We start from the raw sequence: 23,969 nt of genomic DNA, 5'->3' as shown, positions 1-23,969 counted from the left end.
AGAAAGTTTCAGACTTTGATAATCGAATACCTAATCTCTTCTTCAATTTGGAAAAATATGTTCTGCGATACTAACTTCTGGAGATTTTATATATTAAAAAAAAAATCTGTTGTAGAAGATGTATAGATTTTTCTTCATACACACTTTACAAAATATTCCATATTTCAACGCATGATGTGAAGCATTGGTTCTTCGCCCATTGATATCACTAAAGTTATTTTAGCTTTGGCATCTGCAGGAACCCAATTTTTTCTAAACTAAGCAGGCAAAAAAAATCTCTGTCTCATTGGTTGGTAACGATTCATACAAATTCGGAATTTTCTCCTGTCCGAAAAGGATAATATACAAAAACAAGTAAAAAAGCAGTAAGTTCGGCCGGGCCGAACTTTGAATACCCTCCACCATTTGGAACGAATTAGAAAATTTTCAAAAAAATTAAATCCAATAAAAATTCTTTTAAAATCTTTAAAATATCTAATATAGGAAGGTGCCGATATATGGGGGGATATACGATATTGTGGACCTATAAAGACAAATCTATGTCTGCGTGTAAAGTACTCACAAGGAACTCCTTGTATGGATTTTCAGATAATTCCATCGGAAAAAGTGGCTAAAATCATCAAAATACCGAATATAGGGGAGTACCGTTATATGGGGGCTATACGATATTGTGGACCTATATAGATGATTCTCTGCCGAGGTATAAAGTACCCACAAGGAACTCCTTGTGTGGATTTTTAGACAATTCCGTTGAAAAATGTGGGTAAAATCACCCCGAATATCGGGGGGGTACCGTTGTATGGGGGATATACGATATCGTGGACCTATATCGACAATTCGTTTTGAGGAGGTAAAATGCTCACAAGGGACTCCTTTTGTAGAATTTCAGACAATTCCATTGAAAAATGAGGCAAAAATCATAAAAATACCGAATACCGTGGGGGTACCGTTACATGGGGGCTATACGATATCGTGGACCTGTATGGACAATTCTCTGCCGAGGTATAAAGTACCTACAAGGAACTCCTTGTGTGGATTTTTAGACAATTCCGTTGAAAAATGTGGCTAAAATCATCAAAATACCGAATACCGTGGGGGTACCCTTACATGGAGGCTATACGATATTGTGGACCTATATAGATAATTCTCTGCCGAGGTATAAAGTACCCACAAGGAACTACTTGTGTGGATTTTCAGACAATTCCGTTGAAAAATGTGGGTAAAATCATCAAAATACCGAATATCGGGGAGTACCGTTATATGGGGGCTATACGATATTGTGGACCTATACAGATAATTCTCTGCCGAGGTATAAAGTACCCACAAGGAACTACTTGTGTGGATTTTCAGACAATTCCGTTGAAAAATGTGGGTAAAATCATCAAAATACCGAATATCGGGGAGTACCGTTATATGGGGGATATACGATATCGTGGACCTATATAGACACTTCATTTTGAGGAGGTAAAATGCCCACAAGGGACTCCTTTTGTGGATTTTCAGACAATTCCGTTGAAAAATGTGGGTAAAATCATCAAAATACCGAATATCGGGGGGTACCGTTATATGGGGGCTATACGATATTGTGGACCTATATACACAATTCTTTTTGAGGATGTAAAATGCCCACAAGGGACTCCTTTTGTGGAATTTCAGACAATTCCATTGAAAAATGTGGCTAAAATCATCAAAATACCGAATACCGTGGGGGTACCGTTACATGGGGGCTATACGATATCGTGGACCTGTATGGACAATTCTCTGCCGAGGTATAAAGTACCCACAAGGAACTCCTTGTGTGGATTTTCAGACAATTCCGTTGAAAAATGTGGGTAAAATCATCAAAATACCGAATATCGGGGGTACCGTTATATGGGGGATATACGATATCGTGGACCTATGTAGACAATTCTTTTTAAGGAGGTAAAATGCCCACAAGGGACTCCTTTTGTGGAATTTCAGACAGTTCCATTGAAAAATGTGGGTAAAATCATCAAAATACCGAATATCGGGGGGTATCGTTATATGGGGGCTATACGATATTGTGGACCTATATAGATAATTCTCTGCCGAGGTATAAAGTACCCACAAGGAACTACTTGTGTGGATTTTCAGACAATTCCATTGAAACATGTGGCTAACATCATCAAAATACCGAATATCGGGGGTACCGTTATATGGGGGCTATACGATATCGTGGACCGATATAGCCCATCTTCGAACTTGACCTGCCTGCAGATAAAAGAGAGATCTGTGCAAAATTTTAGCTTCCTATCTTAATTCGTTTAGACTGTAGCGTGATTACAACAGACGGACAGACGGACAGACGGACGGACAGGGCTAAATCGTCTTAGAATTTTACGCTGATCAAGAATATATATACTTTGTTGGGTCTAAAATGATTATTTCGATGAGTTACAAACGGAATGACAAAGTTAATATACCCTCCATACCTTTTTTGGTTGAGGGTATAAAAAAAGAATCGCGTACAAATGTGATATATTAACATTATTTGTTTTATTTTGAATGATTTTTTTTCCATTTTGACTTATTTTTTTCTAATGTACATTTGTGGTGTTTTTTATATTTTATTTTTGAATTCGAATATTAACAACAATTTATTTAATTGACTTGATTTCTTAAGAACTGAAATTGATGACGGGTTACATGGAAGTGTAGTACCGAATTATGTGGTGGAGAAACGGAATAGATGATATCGAAATAATTTAACGCGGTCACACCAAAGTTAAAAATAAGCGAACAAGTTGAAGATTTTTTCAATTTGTTGTTCTTTTTTTGTCAATTTTTTTCAATTTGTATTATCATATTGAATTCAGTGGATTTTTGTGAAAAAAATAAAGAATAATTGATCACTATACACAATTTTTCACAAAAAAAAATGAAATAAGCGCGAAATAGCAAGTTAACTGACATCTACCTTTCAACTCCAGGGCCTACATCGTGGTTCAGCTGGAAGATGCGAACACATTTAAATAAACAAAAATGAGCGAAAAAGCCTAATGGGGCTCATTTCAAAGCGTGGGACTACTTCTTTCATGTGATAATAATCTTTGGGAGTATAATCAGTAAAACACCAAATATATTGGGTGCAAAATAGTAGAGCGAATGGGATTTTTTGGAGTAAAGAGGATTTCTATTTTTCCAGAAACTCATCCCAAACATTCAAGATACGTTAAATCGCTTTTGCAGGTAATGATATCCATCATAACTCACGGATAATTGTACAACCCGATTTCATATTTATATAACCATCGTATGATTTAGCTATTTTTGGAGTCTTGGTCACTTTTTTCATTTTTTGGCCCTTCTTGGCATCTTTGTTTCTAAGGGGGTAGAGAACCTCTTCGCATAAAATTTTAAATTTTCAGAGTAGGGCCCATATTGGTCTTAACCACATTCATCAATTGATTTGGCTAAAAAATTGTGTTTATGTTACGCTGGGGTAGGTAACCATCATACAGATAATTGCCACATAGGAATTTATTTACCACTTTCACATCTATTGTGTGGTCAGAAAAGTAAATTTTGTATTCTATTGAATTTGTAGCCCCAAGAAAATATTGGATTAGATTTGAAATGTACATCTATATGAAATAAATTGTGAAAACAGGAACAAATTACAAACATAAGAAAGTAGCGCGGGACCGAATATTTGTTGAATCGTCATTGAATTATACTATAACGAAAAATATGGACTTTATGGGGTCTCCAACTTACAATTTAAATGGCAAATAAAATTAATTCCCATCGTACGGTAATGGGTGTAAAATAGTAATTATATTTGACTATTCTGAAATCATTCTGCCCTCAATTATGAGGTGGATAAAACTATTTTTACTTATTTAAATTACGCGAAATTTTTTTGACATGCTATGTTGTTCTGCTATTTTTTTGATTTGGCCTCTATTTGTCATCTTTGATTATAAGGGGTAGAAGAAAGTTTTCAATGTAGGTCGATGTTTCGGAGTATATATAAATTTACCTCCTGATTTTACCATATTTCAAAGGATTTGGCTAAAAATGTGTATTTGGGGGGTGAAAATCTTACAGAAAAATTGCAACATATCTACAAATTTTAGAACTTTTTCCATGTAATAGTACCCCCTCAAGTCCACCTTTTGGCGAACAAATAGACCGACATGGTTAGGGAGACTTATGAGGACTCTAATGCACAATCTAAGATGTTAATGGGTTTAAAAAAGTAATTAACTTTGGCTATTCTTAAATCATTCAGCCCTCAATTATGAGGTGTACAAAATACAGTAAATTCCAAACTACTGCTCATTTGACTGGAAAATTTTGCTACGATTCTTACCATACTAAAAATTAATTTGATCCCCTACATGGTGATTAGATTGACATATACTTTTTAATAGGTTTGTATAGCACATCCACACATTTGAACCCCACGGTTTCAATATTGAAGCCAACGGTTTAAATATTGGTACAGGCATTTTAAAACACTTTTAATCGACCAGTACGTGAACTCTTATATCAGTCATATCTGTGAATAATTATGCTTTGATAAATGTGCATAATAGACAAAAACTACGGGCTGACAACGCGGGCCAGCTAGTAATATATAACTTAAAATAATAATAACAAAAAGAAAATATTATATATTGGGGCCATACCAAAACAGGAACCTCTATAGGCAATTTTATACTTCAAGGATTGTCATCTACCAAATCTTCGTAAATACCAAATTTGAAAAAATTTCACACCGATATTCGGTATTTAGATAATGCTAGTCAAAATTACCCAATTTGACTAGACAAATTAGAAATAGTTTATTGGCAGAAAAGGATAAAATCCAAAAAAAAAAATCGAGTAAAAATGTGAAATTTTTTATTTTGACTTTTGGAATGTACAGTTGTAACGTTTTACATTGCATGATATTTATACCCTACACCACAAGGTGGTCAGGGTATTATGTCTTTGTGCATTTGTTTGTAACAGGCAAAAGGAAACGAGATAGACCCATAGTTCCTTTTGATGATCTGCATAGAATCACTTTCTGAGTTGATTTATGCATGTCCGTCCGTCCGTCCGTCTGTCCATGTATTCTTGTGAACAAAATGCAGGTCGCATTTATTATCCGATTGAGATGAAGTTTTGCAAACAACATTTGTTTGGCCCAAGGACGAACCCTATTGAAATTGGAGATAATCGGTAAAAATTTAGATATAGCTCCCATATATATCTTCGTCCGATTTGCCTTTTATTGTGCACCAAACGTGTAATATCAGCCCGAATAGTATGGAATTTTGCACATACAACCAAATTAGGCCTGAAAATAAGTATGCCAAATTTTATCGAGATCGGTTCAGATTTGGATATAGCTCCCATATATAACTTCGTCCGATTTACCATTTATTGTGCACCAAACGTCTAATATTTATATATTGAAAAAAAAAAAAAAATCTGTTGTAGAAGATGTATAGATTTTTCTTCATACACACTTTACAAAATATTCCATATTTCAACGCATGATGTGAAGCATTGGTTCTTCGCCCATTGATATCACTAAAGTTATTTTAGCTTTGGCATCTGCAGGAAGCCAATTTTTTCTAAACTAAGCAGGCAAAAAAAATCTCTGTCTCATTGGTTGGTAACGATTCATACAAATTCGGAATTTTCTCCTGTCCGAAAAGGATAATATACAAAAACAAGTAAAAAAGCAGTAAGTTCGGCCGGGCCGAACTTTGAATACCCTCCACCATTTGGAACGAATTAGAAAATTTTCAAAAAAATTAAATCCAATAAAAATTCTCTTAAAATCTTTAAAATATCTAATATAGGAAGGTGCCGATATATGGGGGGATATACGATATTGTGGACCTATAAAGACAAATCTATGTCTGCGTGTAAAGTACTCACAAGGAACTCCTTGTATGGATTTTCAGATAATTCCATCGGAAAAAGTGGCTAAAATCATCAAAATACCGAATATAGGGGAGTACCGTTATATGGGGGCTATACGATATTGTGGACCTATATAGATGATTCTCTGCCGAGGTATAAAGTACCCACAAGGAACTCCTTGTGTGGATTTTTAGACAATTCCGTTGAAAAATGTGGGTAAAATCACCCCGAATATCGGGGGGGTACCGTTGTATGGGGGATATACGATATCGTGGACCTATATCGACAATTCGTTTTGAGGAGGTAAAATGCTCACAAGGGACTCCTTTTGTAGAATTTCAGACAATTCCATTGAAAAATGTGGCAAAAATCATAAAAATACCGAATACCGTGGGGGTACCGTTACATGGGGGCTATACGATATCGTGGACCTGTATGGACAATTTTCTGCCGAGGTATAAAGTACCTACAAGGAACTCCTTGTGTGGATTTTTAGACAATTCCGTTGAAAAATGTGGGTAAAATCATCAAAATACCGAATATCGGGGGTACCCTTACATGGGGGCTATACGATATTGTGGACCTATATAGATAATTCTCTGCCGAGGTATAAAGTACCCACAAGGAACTACTTGTGTGGATTTTCAGACAATTCCGTTGAAAAATGTGGGTAAAATCATCAAAATACCGAATATCGGGGAGTACCGTTATATGGGGGCTATACGATATTGTGGACCTATACAGATAATTCTCTGCCGAGGTATAAAGTACCCACAAGGAACTACTTGTGTGGATTTTCAGACAATTCCGTTGAAAAATGTGGGTAAAATCATCAAAATACCGAATATCGGGGAGTACCGTTATATGGGGGATATACGATATCGTGGACCTATATAGACACTTCATTTTGAGGAGGTAAAATGCCCACAAGGGACTCCTTTTGTGGATTTTCAGACAATTCCGTTGAAAAATGTGGGTAAAATCATCAAAATACCGAATATCGGGGGGTACCGTTATATGGGGGCTATACGATATTGTGGACCTATATACACAATTCTTTTTGAGGATGTAAAATGCCCACAAGGGACTCCTTTTGTGGATTTTCAGACAATTTCGTTGAAAAATGTGGGTAAAATCATCAAAATACCGAATATCGGGGAGTACCGTTATATGGGGGCTATACGATATTGTGGACCTATATACACAATTCTTTTTGAGGATGTAAAATGCCCACAAGGGACTCCTTTTGTGGAATTTCAGACAATTCCATTGAAAAATGTGGCTAAAATCATCAAAATACCGAATACCGTGGGGGTACCGTTACATGGGGGCTATACGATATCGTGGACCTGTATGGACAATTCTCTGCCGAGGTATAAAGTACCCACAAGGAACTCCTTGTGTGGATTTTCAGACAATTCCGTTGAAAAATGTGGGTAAAATCATCAAAATACCGAATATCGGGGAGTACCGTTATATGGGGGATATACGATATCGTGGACCTATATAGACACTTCATTTTGAGGAGGTAAAATGCCCACAAGGGACTCCTTTTGTGGATTTTCAGACAATTCCGTTGAAAAATGTGGGTAAAATCATCAAAATAACGAATATCGGGGGGTACCGTTGTATGGGGGCTATACGATATTGTGGACCTATATACACAATTCTTTTTGAGGATGTAAAATGCCCACAAGGGACTCCTTTTGTGGAATTTCAGACAATTCCATTGAAAAATGTGGCTAAAATCATCAAAATACCGAATACCGTGGGGGTACCGTTACATGGGGGCTATACGATATCGTGGACCTGTATGGACAATTCTCTGCCGAGGTATAAAGTACCCACAAGGAACTCCTTGTGTGGATTTTCAGACAATTCCGTTGAAAAATGTGGGTAAAATCATCAAAATACCGAATATCGGGGGTACCGTTATATGGGGGATATACAATATCGTGGACCTATATAGACAATTCTTTTTAAGGAGGTAAAATGCCCACAAGGGACTCCTTTTGTGGAATTTCAGACAGTTCCATTGAAAAATGTGGGTAAAATCATCAAAATACCGAATATCGGGGGGTATCGTTATATGGGGGCTATACGATATTGTGGACCTATATAGATAATTCTCTGCCGAGGTATAAAGTACCCACAAGGAACTACTTGTGTGGATTTTCAGACAATTCCATTGAAAAATGTGGCTAACATCATCAAAATACCGAATATCGGGGGTAAAATCATCAAAATACCGAATATCGGGGGGTATCGTTATATGGGGGCTATACGATATTGTGGACCTATATAGATAATTCTCTGCCGAGGTATAAAGTACCCACAAGGAACTACTTGTGTGGATTTTCAGACAATTCCATTGAAAAATGTGGCTAACATCATCAAAATACCGAATATCGGGGGTACCGTTATATGGGGGCTATACGATATCGTGGACCGATATAGCCCATCTTCGAACTTGACCTGCCTGCAGATAAAAGAGAGATCTCTGCAAAATTTTAGCTTCCTATCTTAATTCGTTTAGACTGTAGCGTGATTACAACAGACGGACAGACGGACGGACAGGGCTAAATCGTCTTAGAATTTTACGCTGATCAAGAATATATATACTTTGTTGGGTCTAAAATGATTATTTCGATGAGTTACAAACGGAATGACAAATATACCCTCCATACCTTTTTTGGTGGAGGGTATAAAAAAAGAATCGCGTACAAATGTGATATATTAACATTATTTGTTTTATTTTGAATGATTTTTTTTCCATTTTGACTTATTTTTTTCTAATGTACATTTGTGGTGTTTTTTATATTTTATTTTTGAATTCGAATATTAACAACAATTTATTTAATTGACTTGATTTCTTAAGAACTGAAATTGATGACGGGTTACATGGAAGTGTAGTACCGAATTATGTGGTGGAGAAACGGAATAGATGATATCGAAATAATTTAACGCGGTCACACCAAAGTTAAAAATAAGCGAACAAGTTGAAGATTTTTTCAATTTGTTGTTCTTTTTTTGTCAATTTTTTTCAATTTGTATTATCATATTGAATTCAGTGGATTTTTGTGAAAAAAATAAAGAATAATTGATCACTATACACAATTTTTCACAAAAAAAATGAAATAAGCGCGAAATAGCAAGTTAACTGACATCTACCTTTCAACTCCAGGGCCTACATCGTGGTTCAGCTGGAAGATGCGAACACATTTAAATAAACAAAAATGAGCGAAAAAGCCTAATGGGGCTCATTTCAAAGCGTGGGACTACTTCTTTCATGTGATAATAATCTTTGGGAGTATAATCAGTAAAACACCAAATATATTGGGTGCAAAATAGTAGAGCGAATGGGATTTTTTGGAGTAAAGAGGATTTCTATTTTTCCAGAAACTCTTCCCAAACATTCAAGATACGTTAAATCGCTTTTGCAGGTAATGATATCCATCATAACTCACGGATAATTGTACAACCCGATTTCATATTTATATAACCATCGTATGATTTAGCTATTTTTGGAGTCTTGGTCACTTTTTTCATTTTTTGGCCCTTCTTGGCATCTTTGTTTCTAAGGGGGTAGAGAACCTCTTCGCATAAAATTTTAAATTTTCAGAGTAGGGCCCATATTGGTCTTAACCACATTCATCAATTGATTTGGCTAAAAAATTGTGTTTATGTTACGCTGGGGTAGGTAACCATCATACAGATAATTGCCACATAGGAATTTATTTACCACTTTCACATCTATTGTGTGGTCAGAAAAGAAAATGTTGTATTCTATTGAATTTGTAGCCCCAAGAAAATATTGGATTAGATTTGAAATGTACATCTATATGAAATAAATTGTGAAAACAGGAACAAATTACAAACATAAGAAAGTAGCGCGGGACCGAATATTTGTTGAATCGTCATTGAATTATACTATAACGAAAAATATGGACTTTATGGGGTCTCCAACTTACAATTTAAATGGCAAATAAAATTAATTCCCATCGTACGGTAATGGGTGTAAAATAGTAATTATATTTGACTATTCTGAAATCATTCTGCCCTCAATTATGAGGTGGATAAAACTATTTTTACTTATTTAAATTACGCGAAATTTTTTTGACATGCTATGTTGTTCTGCTATTTTTTTGATTTGGCCTCTATTTGTCATCTTTGATTATAAGGGGTAGAAGAAAGTTTTCAATGTAGGTCGATGTTTCGGAGTATATATAAATTTACCTCCTGATTTTACCATATTTCAAAGGATTTGGCTAAAAATGTGTATTTGGGGGGTGAAAATCTTACAGAAAAATTGCAACATATCTACAAATTTTAGAACTTTTTCCATGTAATAGTACCCCCTCAAGTCCACCTTTTGGCGAACAAATAGACCGACATGGTTAGGGAGACTTATGAGGACTCTAATGCACAATCTAAGATGTTAATGGGTTTAAAAAAGTAATTAACTTTGGCTATTCTTAAATCATTCAGCCCTCAATTATGAGGTGTACAAAATACAGTAAATTCCAAACTACTGCTCATTTGACTGGAAAATTTTGCTACGATTCTTACCATACTAAAAATTAATTTGATCCCCTACATGGTGATTAGATTGACATATACTTTTTAATAGGTTTGTATAGCACATCCACACATTTGAACCCCACGGTTTCAATATTGAAGCCAACGGTTTAAATATTGGTACAGGCATTTTAAAACACTTTTAATCGACCAGTACGTGAACTATTATATATCAGTCATATCTGTGAATAATTATGCTTTGATAAATGTGCATAATAGACAAAAACTACGGGCTGACAACGCGGGCCAGCTAGTAATATATAACTTAAAATAATAATAACAAAAAGAAAATATTATATATTGGGGCCATACCAAAACAGGAACCTCTATAGGCAATTTTATACTTCAAGGATTGTCATCTACCAAATCTTCGTAAATACCAAATTTGAAAAAATTTCACACCGATATTCGGTATTTAGATAATGCTAGTCAAAATTACCCAATTTGACTAGACAAATTAGAAATAGTTTATTGGCAGAAAAGGATAAAATCCAAAAAAAAAAAAATCGAGTAAAAATGTCAAATTTTTTATTTTGACTTTTGGAATGTACAGTTGTAACGTTTTACATTGCATGATATTTATACCCTACACCACAAGGTGGTCAGGGTATTATGTCTTTGTGCATTTGTTTGTAACAGGCAAAAGGAAACGAGATAGACCCATAGTTCCTTTTGATGATCTGCATAGAATCACTTTCTGAGTTGATTTATGCATGTCCGTCCGTCCGTCCGTCTGTCCATGTATTCTTGTGAACAAAATGCAGGTCGCATTTATTATCCGATTGAGATGAAGTTTTGCAAACAACATTTGTTTGGCCCAAGGACGAACCCTATTGAAATTGGAGATAATCGGTAAAAATTTAGATATAGCTCCCATATATATCTTCGTCCGATTTGCCTTTTATTGTGCACCAAACGTGTAATATCAGCCCGAATAGTATGGAATTTTGCACATACAACCAAATTAGGCCTGAAAATAAGTATGCCAAATATTATCGAGATCGGTTCAGATTTGGATATAGCTCCCATATATAACTTCGTCTGATTTACCATTTATTGTGCACCAAACGTCTAATATTTGTCCAAATGGGATGGAATTTGGAACTTACGACCGAATCGAGCCTAGAAGCTAGTATGCCAAATTTGGTGAAGATCGGTTCAGATATAGTTATAGCTCCCATATATATTGTTCATCCGATTTATTGTATTTGTTACCCACAGCCGTAATATGCACTCCGTAACAACGATATTCAGGGAAATATATCAAATACAGCTCAGAAATATCTTTGCCAAATTTTATCGAGATCGGTTCAGATTTGGATATAGTTTCCTTATATATTTTTATCCGATTTTAAATTAATTTCGCACCAAATGGGCAATACAAGTCCGAATTTAAAAGATACAAATGCTTCGGCACATTTAGTCCTTTGAATTTTAAATTATAATTATAATCATAGCGTGTATGATTGAATTCTCCCATAAAAACTTTTAATTATTAAGTGGAGCTCAACTAAATTAGCAATGTGGTGTAGGGTATCATAAAATCGGCCCCGCCCGACTTTAGGACTTTCTTTACTGGTTTTCATTTTGAATTTCTATTTTCAAATGTACACTTCTATTGTTTTTTTGTTTCTTTTTGAATTCTAATATGATGTGTAGTCTTTTTGGATATTATAAAGTGACTACATTTGCTGTAAAAATCCGCGAGCCAGTTAGAGCATTTATATTTTTATTTCCTCCACCATAGTATGAAGGGTATATTAAGTTGGTCATTCCGTTTGTAACCTCGAAATATACATTTTAGACCCCACAAAGTATATATATATATATACTAGCTGGCCTGGTCCGCGTTGCCGGCCCGTAATTTTAGTCTTTAACCCTTATTATATCCTCCACTTTGGAAAGGAGGGTATATTTACTTTTTCATTCCATTTATAACATCCGTAAATGTTCGTCATAGACCCCATAAAGTATACATATATATTCATAATCAGCATAAAATTCTAAGTCGATTTGTCCATCTGTATGTCTGTTTATTTAAATTACGATACAGCCTACATTATTAGACGTAGAGCATCAAAATTTAGCAGAACAATTTGTATTGTGGTATTGAAAATGAGGTCTATCGGTCCACATTTTGCTATAGTCCACATATAACGGTATCTCTCTCTCTCTTTGATGATTTTTGCCACATTTCTCCTCGGATTTGTCTAACACATATACCCATACCTACCGATATTGGGTATGTTGATAAACCTAGTCACATTTACGCACACAATTGTTTCAAATTTGGTATTTTAGAAGGTTTGATAGATGACAATCCCCGAAGTATACAATTGTCCAGAGAGGTTCCCGTTTTGGTATGGCCCCATATAACGGCCTCATTCACTTTATGATTTTTTGATAAGTTAACTGCATTATCCAAACCGTATTTCTGGTATATGAAGTTTAAAGTGAAACACGCTTGAATTCAGATACTTTTATATAAAAATGTTTCCTTTACCCTAAGGTGGATGATAATAATAGTTCTGCCCGGCCGAACTTAATTTTTTTACTTGTTTTTAAAGTAAGATGTAGTATTTGTCATTGAAATTGCGCGTTGGAGACCCCATATTGTCCATATCTTTTATCATAGTATAATTCAAAGACGATTAAACAAATGTCTGCTTCCTTAAATCATATGATAGTTATACAAAACGTGATCAGTTCTTGCAAGGATGGTTTCTTCCCAAATTACCAACATTTGCCGAAATTAGTATGAAAATATGGTTAAAATGTAAGATATACTTGAAATCGGGTTATATCCTTATCCGGGGGTTATGACCCATATCATAAACTGCAAAAGCGATTTAAGGTATCGAAAAAGTTTAGGAATAATTTCTGAAAGAATCGAAATCCTTTTCCTTCTTCTTTTTTGCGCCCTTTATATTCGGTATTTCGCTGATTGCATCAATGAATTTTGCATATTGAGTTCTCATTGGACGGATTATTGTCATGTGAAAGTAGTAGGTAGGTTTGAAATGAGCCCGTTTTGAAATGAGCCCCATAACGATTTGCCGTGTTCGCATCTTCGAGCTGAAGCACGATGTAGATCCTGGAGTTAAAAGCTAACTGCCAATTTCAGACATGAAAGATCGCTATTTAACATCGTATTACGTACTATTTCATTTTTGATATTATTCATTCGGAAATCAAAACAATGAAAAATTTACACATCTATATAGTTTTTAAATTGAAAAAATTTTACGCCAAAAGGATTTTTTCTTTTATATATTTTTTTGGCATATTTTACGCAATTTTTTCCCCAAGATTCCATTCCGAAGTTGTATGAATTGTGAAAATCCGTCAAAACGTTCTTAATAGTACGTTTATATATATGAGGGTTAACCCACTAGATTTGGATTTAAATTGTCATACCCATTACTTTTACTTCAAATAAATCCTCTCAAAGTAGGTTAACCCTACAAAAAGTTCTAACGTAAACATGGCATTAGTTATAAACATAGTAACTAATAAACAAATTTAAAAAAAATCTTCAACTTGTTCGCTGGTTTTTTACAGCGAATGTTTAAAGGTCCTTACGAAGTTTGGTCCTTACTATTGTTTTGAAATTTGATTCCATTGAAAAAATGTTCTTTTTTCCCGATTTTAGAGATTTTGCAATGCAATAGGCTCATTTTTTTATTTTTTAGCAATTTTGAAAAAAGTAATTATCTTTTAACTTTGGTTTGACCACGTTAAATTATTTTGACATCATCTATTTAGGTCCATAACTCCATAATTGTCGTCGCTTTATACTACCCAAAAAGACTACACATCATATTAGAATTCAATTCAAAAGAAAAAAAAACCCTACAAATGTACATTTCAAAATAGTAAGTCAAAATGGAAAAAATCATGCAAAATAAAACATTACTATTGTACACCTCAAAAGTCAAAATGAACATTTTCAAATTTGACATTTTTATGCGATTTTTTTTTTTGATTTTATTTATTTCTTCAAAGAGACAATTTCGAATTTGTGTGAAACGTTAAAATCAGATCAGCGGTTTTTGAGTTATAATCGTAGCAACTAACACAACTTTATTTGATATATATAGATAGATTAGAAGTATGCGTGATCAGTTCCTCAGCCCCCAAGTAAATCCCTAGGGTTGGAGGGAAAGTCAACAGTATCTCGTGTATGATGAACGTTTGTATGCATCACCGATTATGCAAATCGGTCCAGCCGTTTTCAACTGATTCCATTACCAACGAACAATAATTGATTTATATATATATATATATATATATATATATATATATATATATATATATATATATATATATATATATATGTCTGCAGCACTATTGGTATGTATATATGTATATATTATATTTTATATTTTCTGTATTTTGGTATTTTGGTTATTTTAGCGACATTATTCACCGGAATTGTTTCAAATTTGGTATTTGAAGTTGGTAATGAACAATATGTATATAAACGGCAATATGTGGTATTTTTAAGATTTAAACAGAATTTTTAAAGGATTTTACTTTTGTGAAGATTGCCAAATGCGTTCCATTCGGCATTCAAGAACTTAGAGCTTTTTTACTCGTTTTTCTTTCAATTTGTTTTTCTGCTTTTTTTTTGTCAATAATATATAATGCACAATTTTTTTCAATTTTGAAATTTAATAAAAATGTGAGCAAAAAATATGTCGCGTGTTTTTTTTTTGACATGCTGTATTGATTTAACGTCTATCTGTCTGAGGTAGAGCTTTAAAATTTGGCACTGTTGTTTACTTTGTATATAAACGGCAATATGTGGTATTTTTAAGATTTAAACAGAATTTTTAAAGGATTTTACTTTTGTGAAGATTGCCAAATGCGTTCCATTCGGCATTCAAGAACTTAGAGCTTTTTTACTCGTTTTTCTTTCAATTTGTTTTTCTGCTTTTTTTTGTCAATAAAATATAATGCACAATTTTTTTTTCAATTTTGAAATTTAATAAAAATGTGAGCAAAAAATATGTCGCGTGTTTTTTTTTTTTGACATGCTGTATTGAATTGTTCGTTTTTATACCCTCCACCTTGTAAAGGAGGGCATATTAAATTTGTCATTTCGTTTGTAACACCTCTAAATATTCGTGATAGACCCCATAACGTATATATATATATATATATATATATATATATATATATATATTTATATATATATATATATATATATATATATATATATATATATATATATATATATATATATATATATATATATATATATATATATATATATATATATATATATATATATATATATATATATATATATATATGATCAGCATGAAGCCGATTTAACGTCTATCTGTCTGAGGTAGAGCTTTAAAATTTGGCACTGTTGTTTACTTTGTGTCTGGGATGGTTGGTATTGAAAATAATAGTCCCCATATAACGGTACCTCCCGGCATTCAATATTTTGATGGTTTTAGCCACATTGTTTTCACGGATTTGTCAAAAAATTGGTATTCATAGTTCGTTATAGTTCTACCTCAGGTGGCTTTTGTTTTTAATTCTGAATAAAAGGTAAAGAAATTGAAATTAGTTGCGAACACATTTAAACAAACAAAAATGGCCGAGACAGCTAAATGGGGCTCATATCAAAATGTGGACCTACTTCTTTCATATGGCAATAATCCGGCCAATGAGAAATCAAAATGCAAAATTCATTCGGACTGCAATCGGTGAAATACCGAATATAAAGAGGCACTGCATATAGGCAGAATATACAAAATGGTAGGGGTAATTGAACATTGTGTGAGAAGAGGAATTATACTCTGAAAATTGTTCCGAAACCTTCAAGATACTTACAATGCAGGTACCGTTATACGGGGGACTAGACGCAATAGCGAGTAATGCAATGTGTTACAACAAATCTGGGGGTTGAGTAATCCTGAGTGGAGGTGACAGTATTCGGTTAGTAGATCAAAATCTCAGGTCAATTTTTAGTGCCCATTAAATATAGTCTTAACCATACGAATTTACGATAGAGTTTAAAATTTAATATAGTCCTATGGGTTACATGTGAAACCTTTGTACAAGATATGGATCATGAGTATTAAATAGTCTTACATTTTAACCATATTTTGGGGTAGAAGAAAGCTCTCGATATTTCGGCGTAATGTCTATAAAAAGGTGCCCCCTGATTTTACCATTTCGAAGGTCTTGACCTCATTTTCCAAACGATTTGTCTAAAAATGATTGGAGGGTAGAAATTTTACAAAAAAATCAAATTCCAAATTCAGCTTTGATAGATAGATATTTTCACGTTGTTTCACTTAAATGTACATTTTAAAAGTAAAAATAAATATGGATAAAAAAAATTTAATGAGTAAAAATGCTTTCCAGAAGTCAAAATGTTTTAATGTAAATTGTGACCAGTAAATATTACGAAAAAATACAATTCTTTTCAAAAGGATTTTTTATGTGGCCAAGTTTATAAGAAGCTAAAAAGTATATTTCCAGAAAATGCATGGTTTGAAAAGATGTTGATGTAAACATTAATAAAATTCAGTGCATTACACATAATTATATTGGCTTGTATACAAGACGTATAAAAAATTTAAAATGTTTGAAATGACCATGGTGAGAAGTGCAGAAAAATCAAGTGGAAATGTCCTTGGCTTTCCCTGGCTTTCAATTGCTTTGAACATATATATTTAATATCTGAAAAAATCTGTTCACATAGACATCTTGAAGCGAAAAACGACACACATTTATAAGATATTTGCTCAGAAGTGGGTAATCGGAACCGGCAATGTTTTACCAAAACTTCTCGGGATCGCCTTCTTGTGGAGTCTCCATTTCTGATAATAATATTATTAATTCATTTTGATTATCTAATTTATTTTGTGAAACATCGACAAGAAAGGAATTTTCATAAATGTCCAGCATTGGTATTATTACTTCATAATCTTTAATCGCTGTTCCACATTAAAATAATGATTATCAAATGTAGATATATGTTGATGTTATTTAAATGGAAGATTTCGTTATGAATTTCTGCTGTTTTGGGGCAATAGTCAAACTTTTCTAACTTTAAATATATTATTTTATAAAGTTACATTAGAGTGTAAACGAATAAATGAAAGTATGGATTCAAAGATATTATAATTCTCGTCAACTCATCTGTACAAAATACTTTGTACATATTTTTGAGTGCGGTTGAAGCGCTGGGAAAATCTAGCAATAAACAAAAAATATTCTAAAAATACATATTTCCCAGCAGCAAAATACCACATGTGAACAATTCCGTGATCTTGTGCGCTGACGCACACGATAATCTGTGAGATAAAGGCCTGCACAAGACGAATTGTATGAATTATGCTTTTTTGACACCCTGACTTCGTCTATTCAATCATGTCATATGTGTTTGATAGACAATGACAACCAACAACATCCCCCCATTTTGATTCATGTGTGCCATTGTCTAAGGTTCGATCGTGGCGAGGCTGACTCGAATATTAGCATGGTGACATCGAACCATGTCATCGTCAAATTGTGTGTCATTTGTGTACGTGTGCTTAAATTGAGAGAGTATGTGTGTGTTACTTTCGACGGTGAGGATGTGTTTTTGTGTGTGCTGCAATTTTGAAGTAACAAACACGGCATACATATAAAAGTGAGTACGAAATCAATAATTAAAAAATATTCTTTATGACGTAGTTGAGGGCAGAGATATTAAGAAAATTTATCAGTTTTTTTAATAAGGATTGACATTTTGGATTGTTTCGTCAATAACCGAAACGTGAAAAATTTGTGTGGACCAATTAGAAGTACCTGTAATATGTTATTATTCGCCAAGAAATACTTTATTACAAAATATGTATTTTTTTACATATCGGAAAAGCAGGTAGCGATTGCGCTTTGCCTTCATCGTCTTTTTCGTTAGCAATTGTTTCATTATTGTTGTAATTTTTGTATAACACACTATTCAACATCCCCTTTTATTGGTCATTACATGTTATGACGATGGGTTTGAGTCTGACCGACATAACGAGACATCGAGCATTTGGTTGGATTCCACGTACTGTTATGCGTTTGATCAAGCAGGGCACAACATGACGAGCGTTTTCTCTCCATGGCATAAATAGAGAAATATGTCACAGCCCTTTAGTCACACAGCCCTTTAGTGTGAGATAATAAAGATTGTGACCCACACGCACAGATATCGATGCGCTCAGTAGATGTACAATACCACTTGAATGAAATGACAAGCAGCCCTGCAATGTTCTCCGTGCAATATTAGAATAGATAAGGATAATTGGTGGCTGCGATTAGGTTAAGTTAGATTAGTTTCAGTAGTACTTAAGGAATTCATTTTAAATAAAAACTAGAATTGAAATTACACCCTAACAAAGCGGTCGTGTTTATCTTATCACATTACATTGCTCCAGCCGAGCCGGTTATAGAATAGACATGACAATCGAAGTTGGAGATTGGATTTCGTTCTCATTATTAAAAACATTAATCCTTCGAGCAGGATCTAGAATCGAAATTACACCCCACCGAAGCGGTCGTGTTTCTTTTCTCGCCTTAAATTTGGTTCTTCGATCCGAATACAGAGAATTGAAATTACACCTTAACGAAGCGGTTGTATTATTTTCTCATTTATAATTGGTCCCTCGAGCCGGGTCGAGAATTGATTCTACAGCCAACCCATTCTGTTGTGTTTCTCTTCTCAGCGACCACAAAAGAGACAATTGTAGGAGTTTTCCCCCACCAGTGCACAGTGGTCGAGGCCGCATGGGAACAGCGGCCAAAGATACTTTCAGTGCAGATATCAACATGAATCTTTAGTTATGGTACCTTGATGTAATAAAAATAAAAAATGTGACAAAATGGATATGGTAGGTGGATGTTTTGGCATAGTCCCCTTACAACAGACCTCCCGCTTAAGGGTTATTTCCCCAATTCTTGTCACATTTCCACACCAGATTGTTCTGTTATTTGACATTTTACGTTCTAAAGTGTTAAAAAATAATCTTACTGAAAATTATCTGGAACGGACCGCCTTCGAGTAGGGGGACTCTACTCTAAAGGTACCTCCAAAAATAGAAATATTTTTTATACAAATAAATTCCAAATTTGATTATTTTTTTGTAAACAAAATAAAATAACAATTCAATATAAAATTAAATCAAATTGACTAATGGATATTTATAAATTTCAGTGTAATACAAGTAAATCAAATGCAGATTTTAATAATCTAGATTTTTTATTCTTTGGCAACGTTCGCTGTCCCGTTATAAAAGGATCAGAGCTTAGAAGAAGACGATAATTAAGAGCTGTGTTTGTTGAAACACGAGAATCGTTTCGGGTATGATTTAGTCGAAACTTTTTTATATCTTCATTTCTAGACTCCACGTCCTCATCCTATAATTCTCCAATCGATACAATGACAAATGTATAATGTCGGGTACATGTATTAAAATTTTATGAACTGTGGGTGGAAGATAGTGCCATGCATATATATTTGTTAACTCTTTAGCTGTTTCCAGTGCAAAGGCCGTAAATTTTTCGACATTAATATTGTACCCAGAAGACAATATTGAACACCCCTCAATTATATCTTTATCAATCCCAATCAATAAACATATTCGATGTCACTAGCACCATAAAAATGACAAAATTGCAGCGTAGTCACTTCAGTATATTGGGCATAACATACACATCTGACAAAATCTGAAAGTTAAATTAGTACTTTTAGAATCTTAGGACCATTACTAATGGCGTAAAAAAAATCACATTGGAGGATAGAATGAAGCCAAGATTATTATATTTTCTAAAAAGCTTAACCCCTTAAGAGTTCATGTGTACACATTTGACAATGAATATCTGATTTTCATTTTTTGAATTTTGGCCAAAGGCAGCGACCACTGTGCAGTGGTAAGATACTCACTGCAAGCAAGAAAAAGAGGAGAATTTAAAAAAAATCCTGTGAGGCATTTTAAATGTATGACCATTTAAAATAACCGAAGAGACTGATTTAAATAAAAGAACCAGAAACAAAGAAGAAAATTTTAAAATTACAAACAGAAAAAAACAAGAAGGCAATATAAAAAACAGTTTTGAAAAGAGGACAAAGAGTCCCATCTGTACTTTTAAATTTAATTAAAAATGTACAAAGACAAAGCTGTCACCATTTTGGCAGACTATTTCGGGGTTTTGACATCGACGTCAGCCTTTGAAAATGTGAAACACGTCGTGGCATGGAAAGTACTGTTAGAAAATACATATTACCAGTTACGACGGTGCTTGAGGATATATACCAAAAATATCTCCCAAGCCATGCATGGAACCATATAACTACACATCACATTATTGAGGTTGGTAAAATAATTTTTCCCACATTTATCTATAGAATTTTATAGCAAACTTTTAGCAATATAAAATAACAAATTAATATATTAAAAATTTATCACCTGCATAAAATTTTTGTGGTAGTCTTGTAATTTTATAACAATAAAAACAGTAAGTTTGGAACGAATTTAAAAAATTTCAAAAAATAAAATTCTTAAAAAATTCTATTACAATTTTAAAAATACCGAAGATAGTAGTTATATTGGAGTGTATACGACGTTGACCTATATATGCATTGTTTGTCATAAGCCATTACAATATTCAAATTCGAAACTTGAATTAAACGGTCAATAATGTAGCTAAAATCATCAAAATATCGTATATAGGGAGGTACCGTTATATCGGAGCTGTGAGAAGACCTGAACCAACATAGACAATTGTCTGTCACAGGCTGTAGCATCCATTACGAACTTCAAATACATCTAAAACAATTTCGGTGAGTATTGTACATAAAATCGTAAAATACCGAATATGGGGAGGTACTGATATATGGGGCCTATACAAATACCTGCACCTGTATAGACAAATTTTTGTCACAGACTGAAGTTTCCATTATGAACTCTAAATACGTAATTTGAAACAATTCTGGTGAATAATGACTATAAAATCATCAAAATACCGAATATTGGGAGGTACCGTTATATGGGGGCTATACGAAGACGTGGACCTGCACAGACAATTTTCTGTCTTAGACTGTAGTATAGGTTTCGAACTTCAAATACCAAATTTGAAACAGTTTCGTTGAATAGTGTCGCTAAAATCATCAAAATAACAAATATCGGGAGGTACCGTTATATGGGGGCTATAAGAAAACGTGGACCTACATGGCCCATTTACGAACTTAACCTGCCTACTGGAAAAATAAACATGTGTACAAAATTTTAGCTCTATCGTTCGAAAGATAGCTTGATTACAACAGACAGACGGACATCGCTAAATCGGCTTAGAATTTTACGCTGATCAAGAATATATATATACTTTGTTGGGTCTGACATGATTATTTCGAGGAGTTACAAACGGAATGACAAAGTTAATATACCCTCCATATTATGGTGGAGGATATAAAAAATAAAATTCTATTGAAATTTAATTTCATATTGCAGCTTTTGGGTAGAACAAATGTTTCCCTTTGGGATGAAAAATTATTAGGAATGTTGTTAAAAATCCACGGTGTTCCATTCGTTTTTTGAGATTTTTTTTCAAACAAAATTATTGCGAGAAAGGCGTCATAAATACTACTTTCCACACCAAATATGACTTGACCAATGGCGAAAGGCGTCGCATAGTGGTGAGTGACATAGTATTTCTCTGGTCTTTCTTTTCTCTATAAATTTGATTAATTAAGCTCATCTCGAAAGAGACATAAGCGAATTCTCCATATCAATTTGTTGTTTTTGGTTTTAAATAGTTATTTATTAAATATTTCTTTTTGAATAGGTGTTAGACTCAAAAAGCTTAACAGATTTGTCGCATTTTTTCAATTTTACATTCTTCAAATAATTGCCTCAAACGACTTATTTCAACTTTTTCGGTACCATGAAAGATCATCGCTATTTATATCATGGTCATCACACAAAAAATCATACTTATGGTGACGCTTTTTGCACTGAGAACCAGGGGGACCAGGTTTATAACTGGGAATGCTCCGAATGTTCGTAGATGAGTAGTTACATGTAAAAATAACCATTCGCTTCCCTGGAGAACCATGAAGCATCATATTTAAAAACGCACACCCAACGTGAGTTTGGCGGTCAGACACCAATAAAGTAAAGTGCCCGGTTTGTGGACTGAAACAGCAATATAAAGTTAAAATCGATCAAATCTAAAGTTAATATCAAAAGATTTATAATAACATACATAGTTTTGTGGTATGATTCCAGAACCGAATGATTTGCATCAAATTGCTCTTCATACCAAAGAAAAATTGCTTCTTTTATGAAACCTGATATGGGTATATCCAACTTTCTTGTTGTTGCAGTATATATATTTTGGCCCGCCATGGGAAATTTTTTTGTGCTTCTGCATTGATCATGGGCAAACACACAACTCATAACGTTGTACTCCGCAGTATCAGCTAAACCATCGTCCCACATCTTAAAGGTGAAGGTAAATAGATTGACTCAGTATATTAGATCTATAACTCACCAGACTGGGCATTCGAACGGCTGGATAGAAACACTTCACTTGGCCTGATGCAACTTTATTTCTATAGTAATTGTGCTCGTCCATTATCAAACCTTTGAATGGCCTCATATCTTCTAGTTTCGTATCACCTTCACACCTCTTACTAAATGTCTGAAGTCCAAAAAATATATATTCACAATGCTCACAATCAAATATTCATTTACCTTTTTATGACCACAGGCTACATGTTTTCCTTGGTAGGGGCACATATTTTCATCGCAATAATCTATGCCTTCGCCACTTCCCAAGACACTTAGCTGCAAAACCAATACAGTTAAGCGTACATAATACATAGCAGCTTAAAAAGAGACTAAATGCTTAAATTGCATGTGGATGCTATTTAAATATTGAAAAATTATTTATTTCAAATAGATAATGTCACGATTTCGCTAAATAATACTTTTGACTATAAAGATATCACGAAAAATATTTACGTGTAAACTTTTAAACTCAAAGCCATCAAGCAAAGTTAATAAAATAAATAGTTTTAAAAATAATAATGAACAAGGGAAAAACGTTAAATTTTGCCGACATCGCTTATAATACCTTCTTATCACTGCATTCGGGAATGATATTGATACATATAGCATCATTAAGAAAGTTTGTAGAATTTCAGCTAAATTTTGGCACATACGTATTTTGTTAAATAAATAAATAACAGCTATTATCGATGGCTTAATTTTTTTTAATTACTTCTAATGTGGAAAATTAATAAAATTTGTCGGTGGGATTACGGGATCTGAACAAATGAAATATTGTTGGAAACATAATAATTCTCCCAGGTTGATTTAGAGTTAAATAAAAAATTATTTAATTTACTAAAAATTATGTAGAAAGAAGTGATTGAAACGATTTTTGCCGCTTATAAAAATGGTCAAATTTTACGTAAGTGAAAGAAGAAAGAACAATATCCGTGAAAG

At 33.7% G+C, this 23,969-nt stretch overlaps 1 protein-coding gene across 1 annotated transcript; it reads right to left on the bottom strand.

The window, feature by feature from the left end:
* Positions 1-22,270: 22,270 nt before the first annotated feature.
* LOC101889448 (antigen 5 like allergen Cul n 1) lies at positions 22,271-23,377 on the bottom strand. The gene is made up of 4 exons (XM_005191756.4): positions 23,214-23,377; positions 23,011-23,160; positions 22,723-22,958; positions 22,271-22,652 (listed from the first exon to the last, which is right to left on the bottom strand). The coding sequence occupies exons 1-4, from the start codon at positions 23,340-23,342 to the stop codon at positions 22,385-22,387; spliced, it is 783 nt and encodes a 260-aa protein (XP_005191813.3). The 5' UTR covers positions 23,343-23,377; the 3' UTR covers positions 22,271-22,384.
* Positions 23,378-23,969: the final 592 nt, after the last annotated feature.

The sequence above is a fragment of the Musca domestica genome, unplaced genomic scaffold (assembly GCF_030504385.1).
Source record: "Musca domestica strain aabys unplaced genomic scaffold, Musca_domestica.polishedcontigs.V.1.1 5, whole genome shotgun sequence".
Classification (NCBI taxonomy): Eukaryota; Metazoa; Arthropoda; class Insecta; order Diptera; family Muscidae; genus Musca; species Musca domestica.
This window is presented reverse-complemented; position numbering and strand designations above follow the sequence as displayed.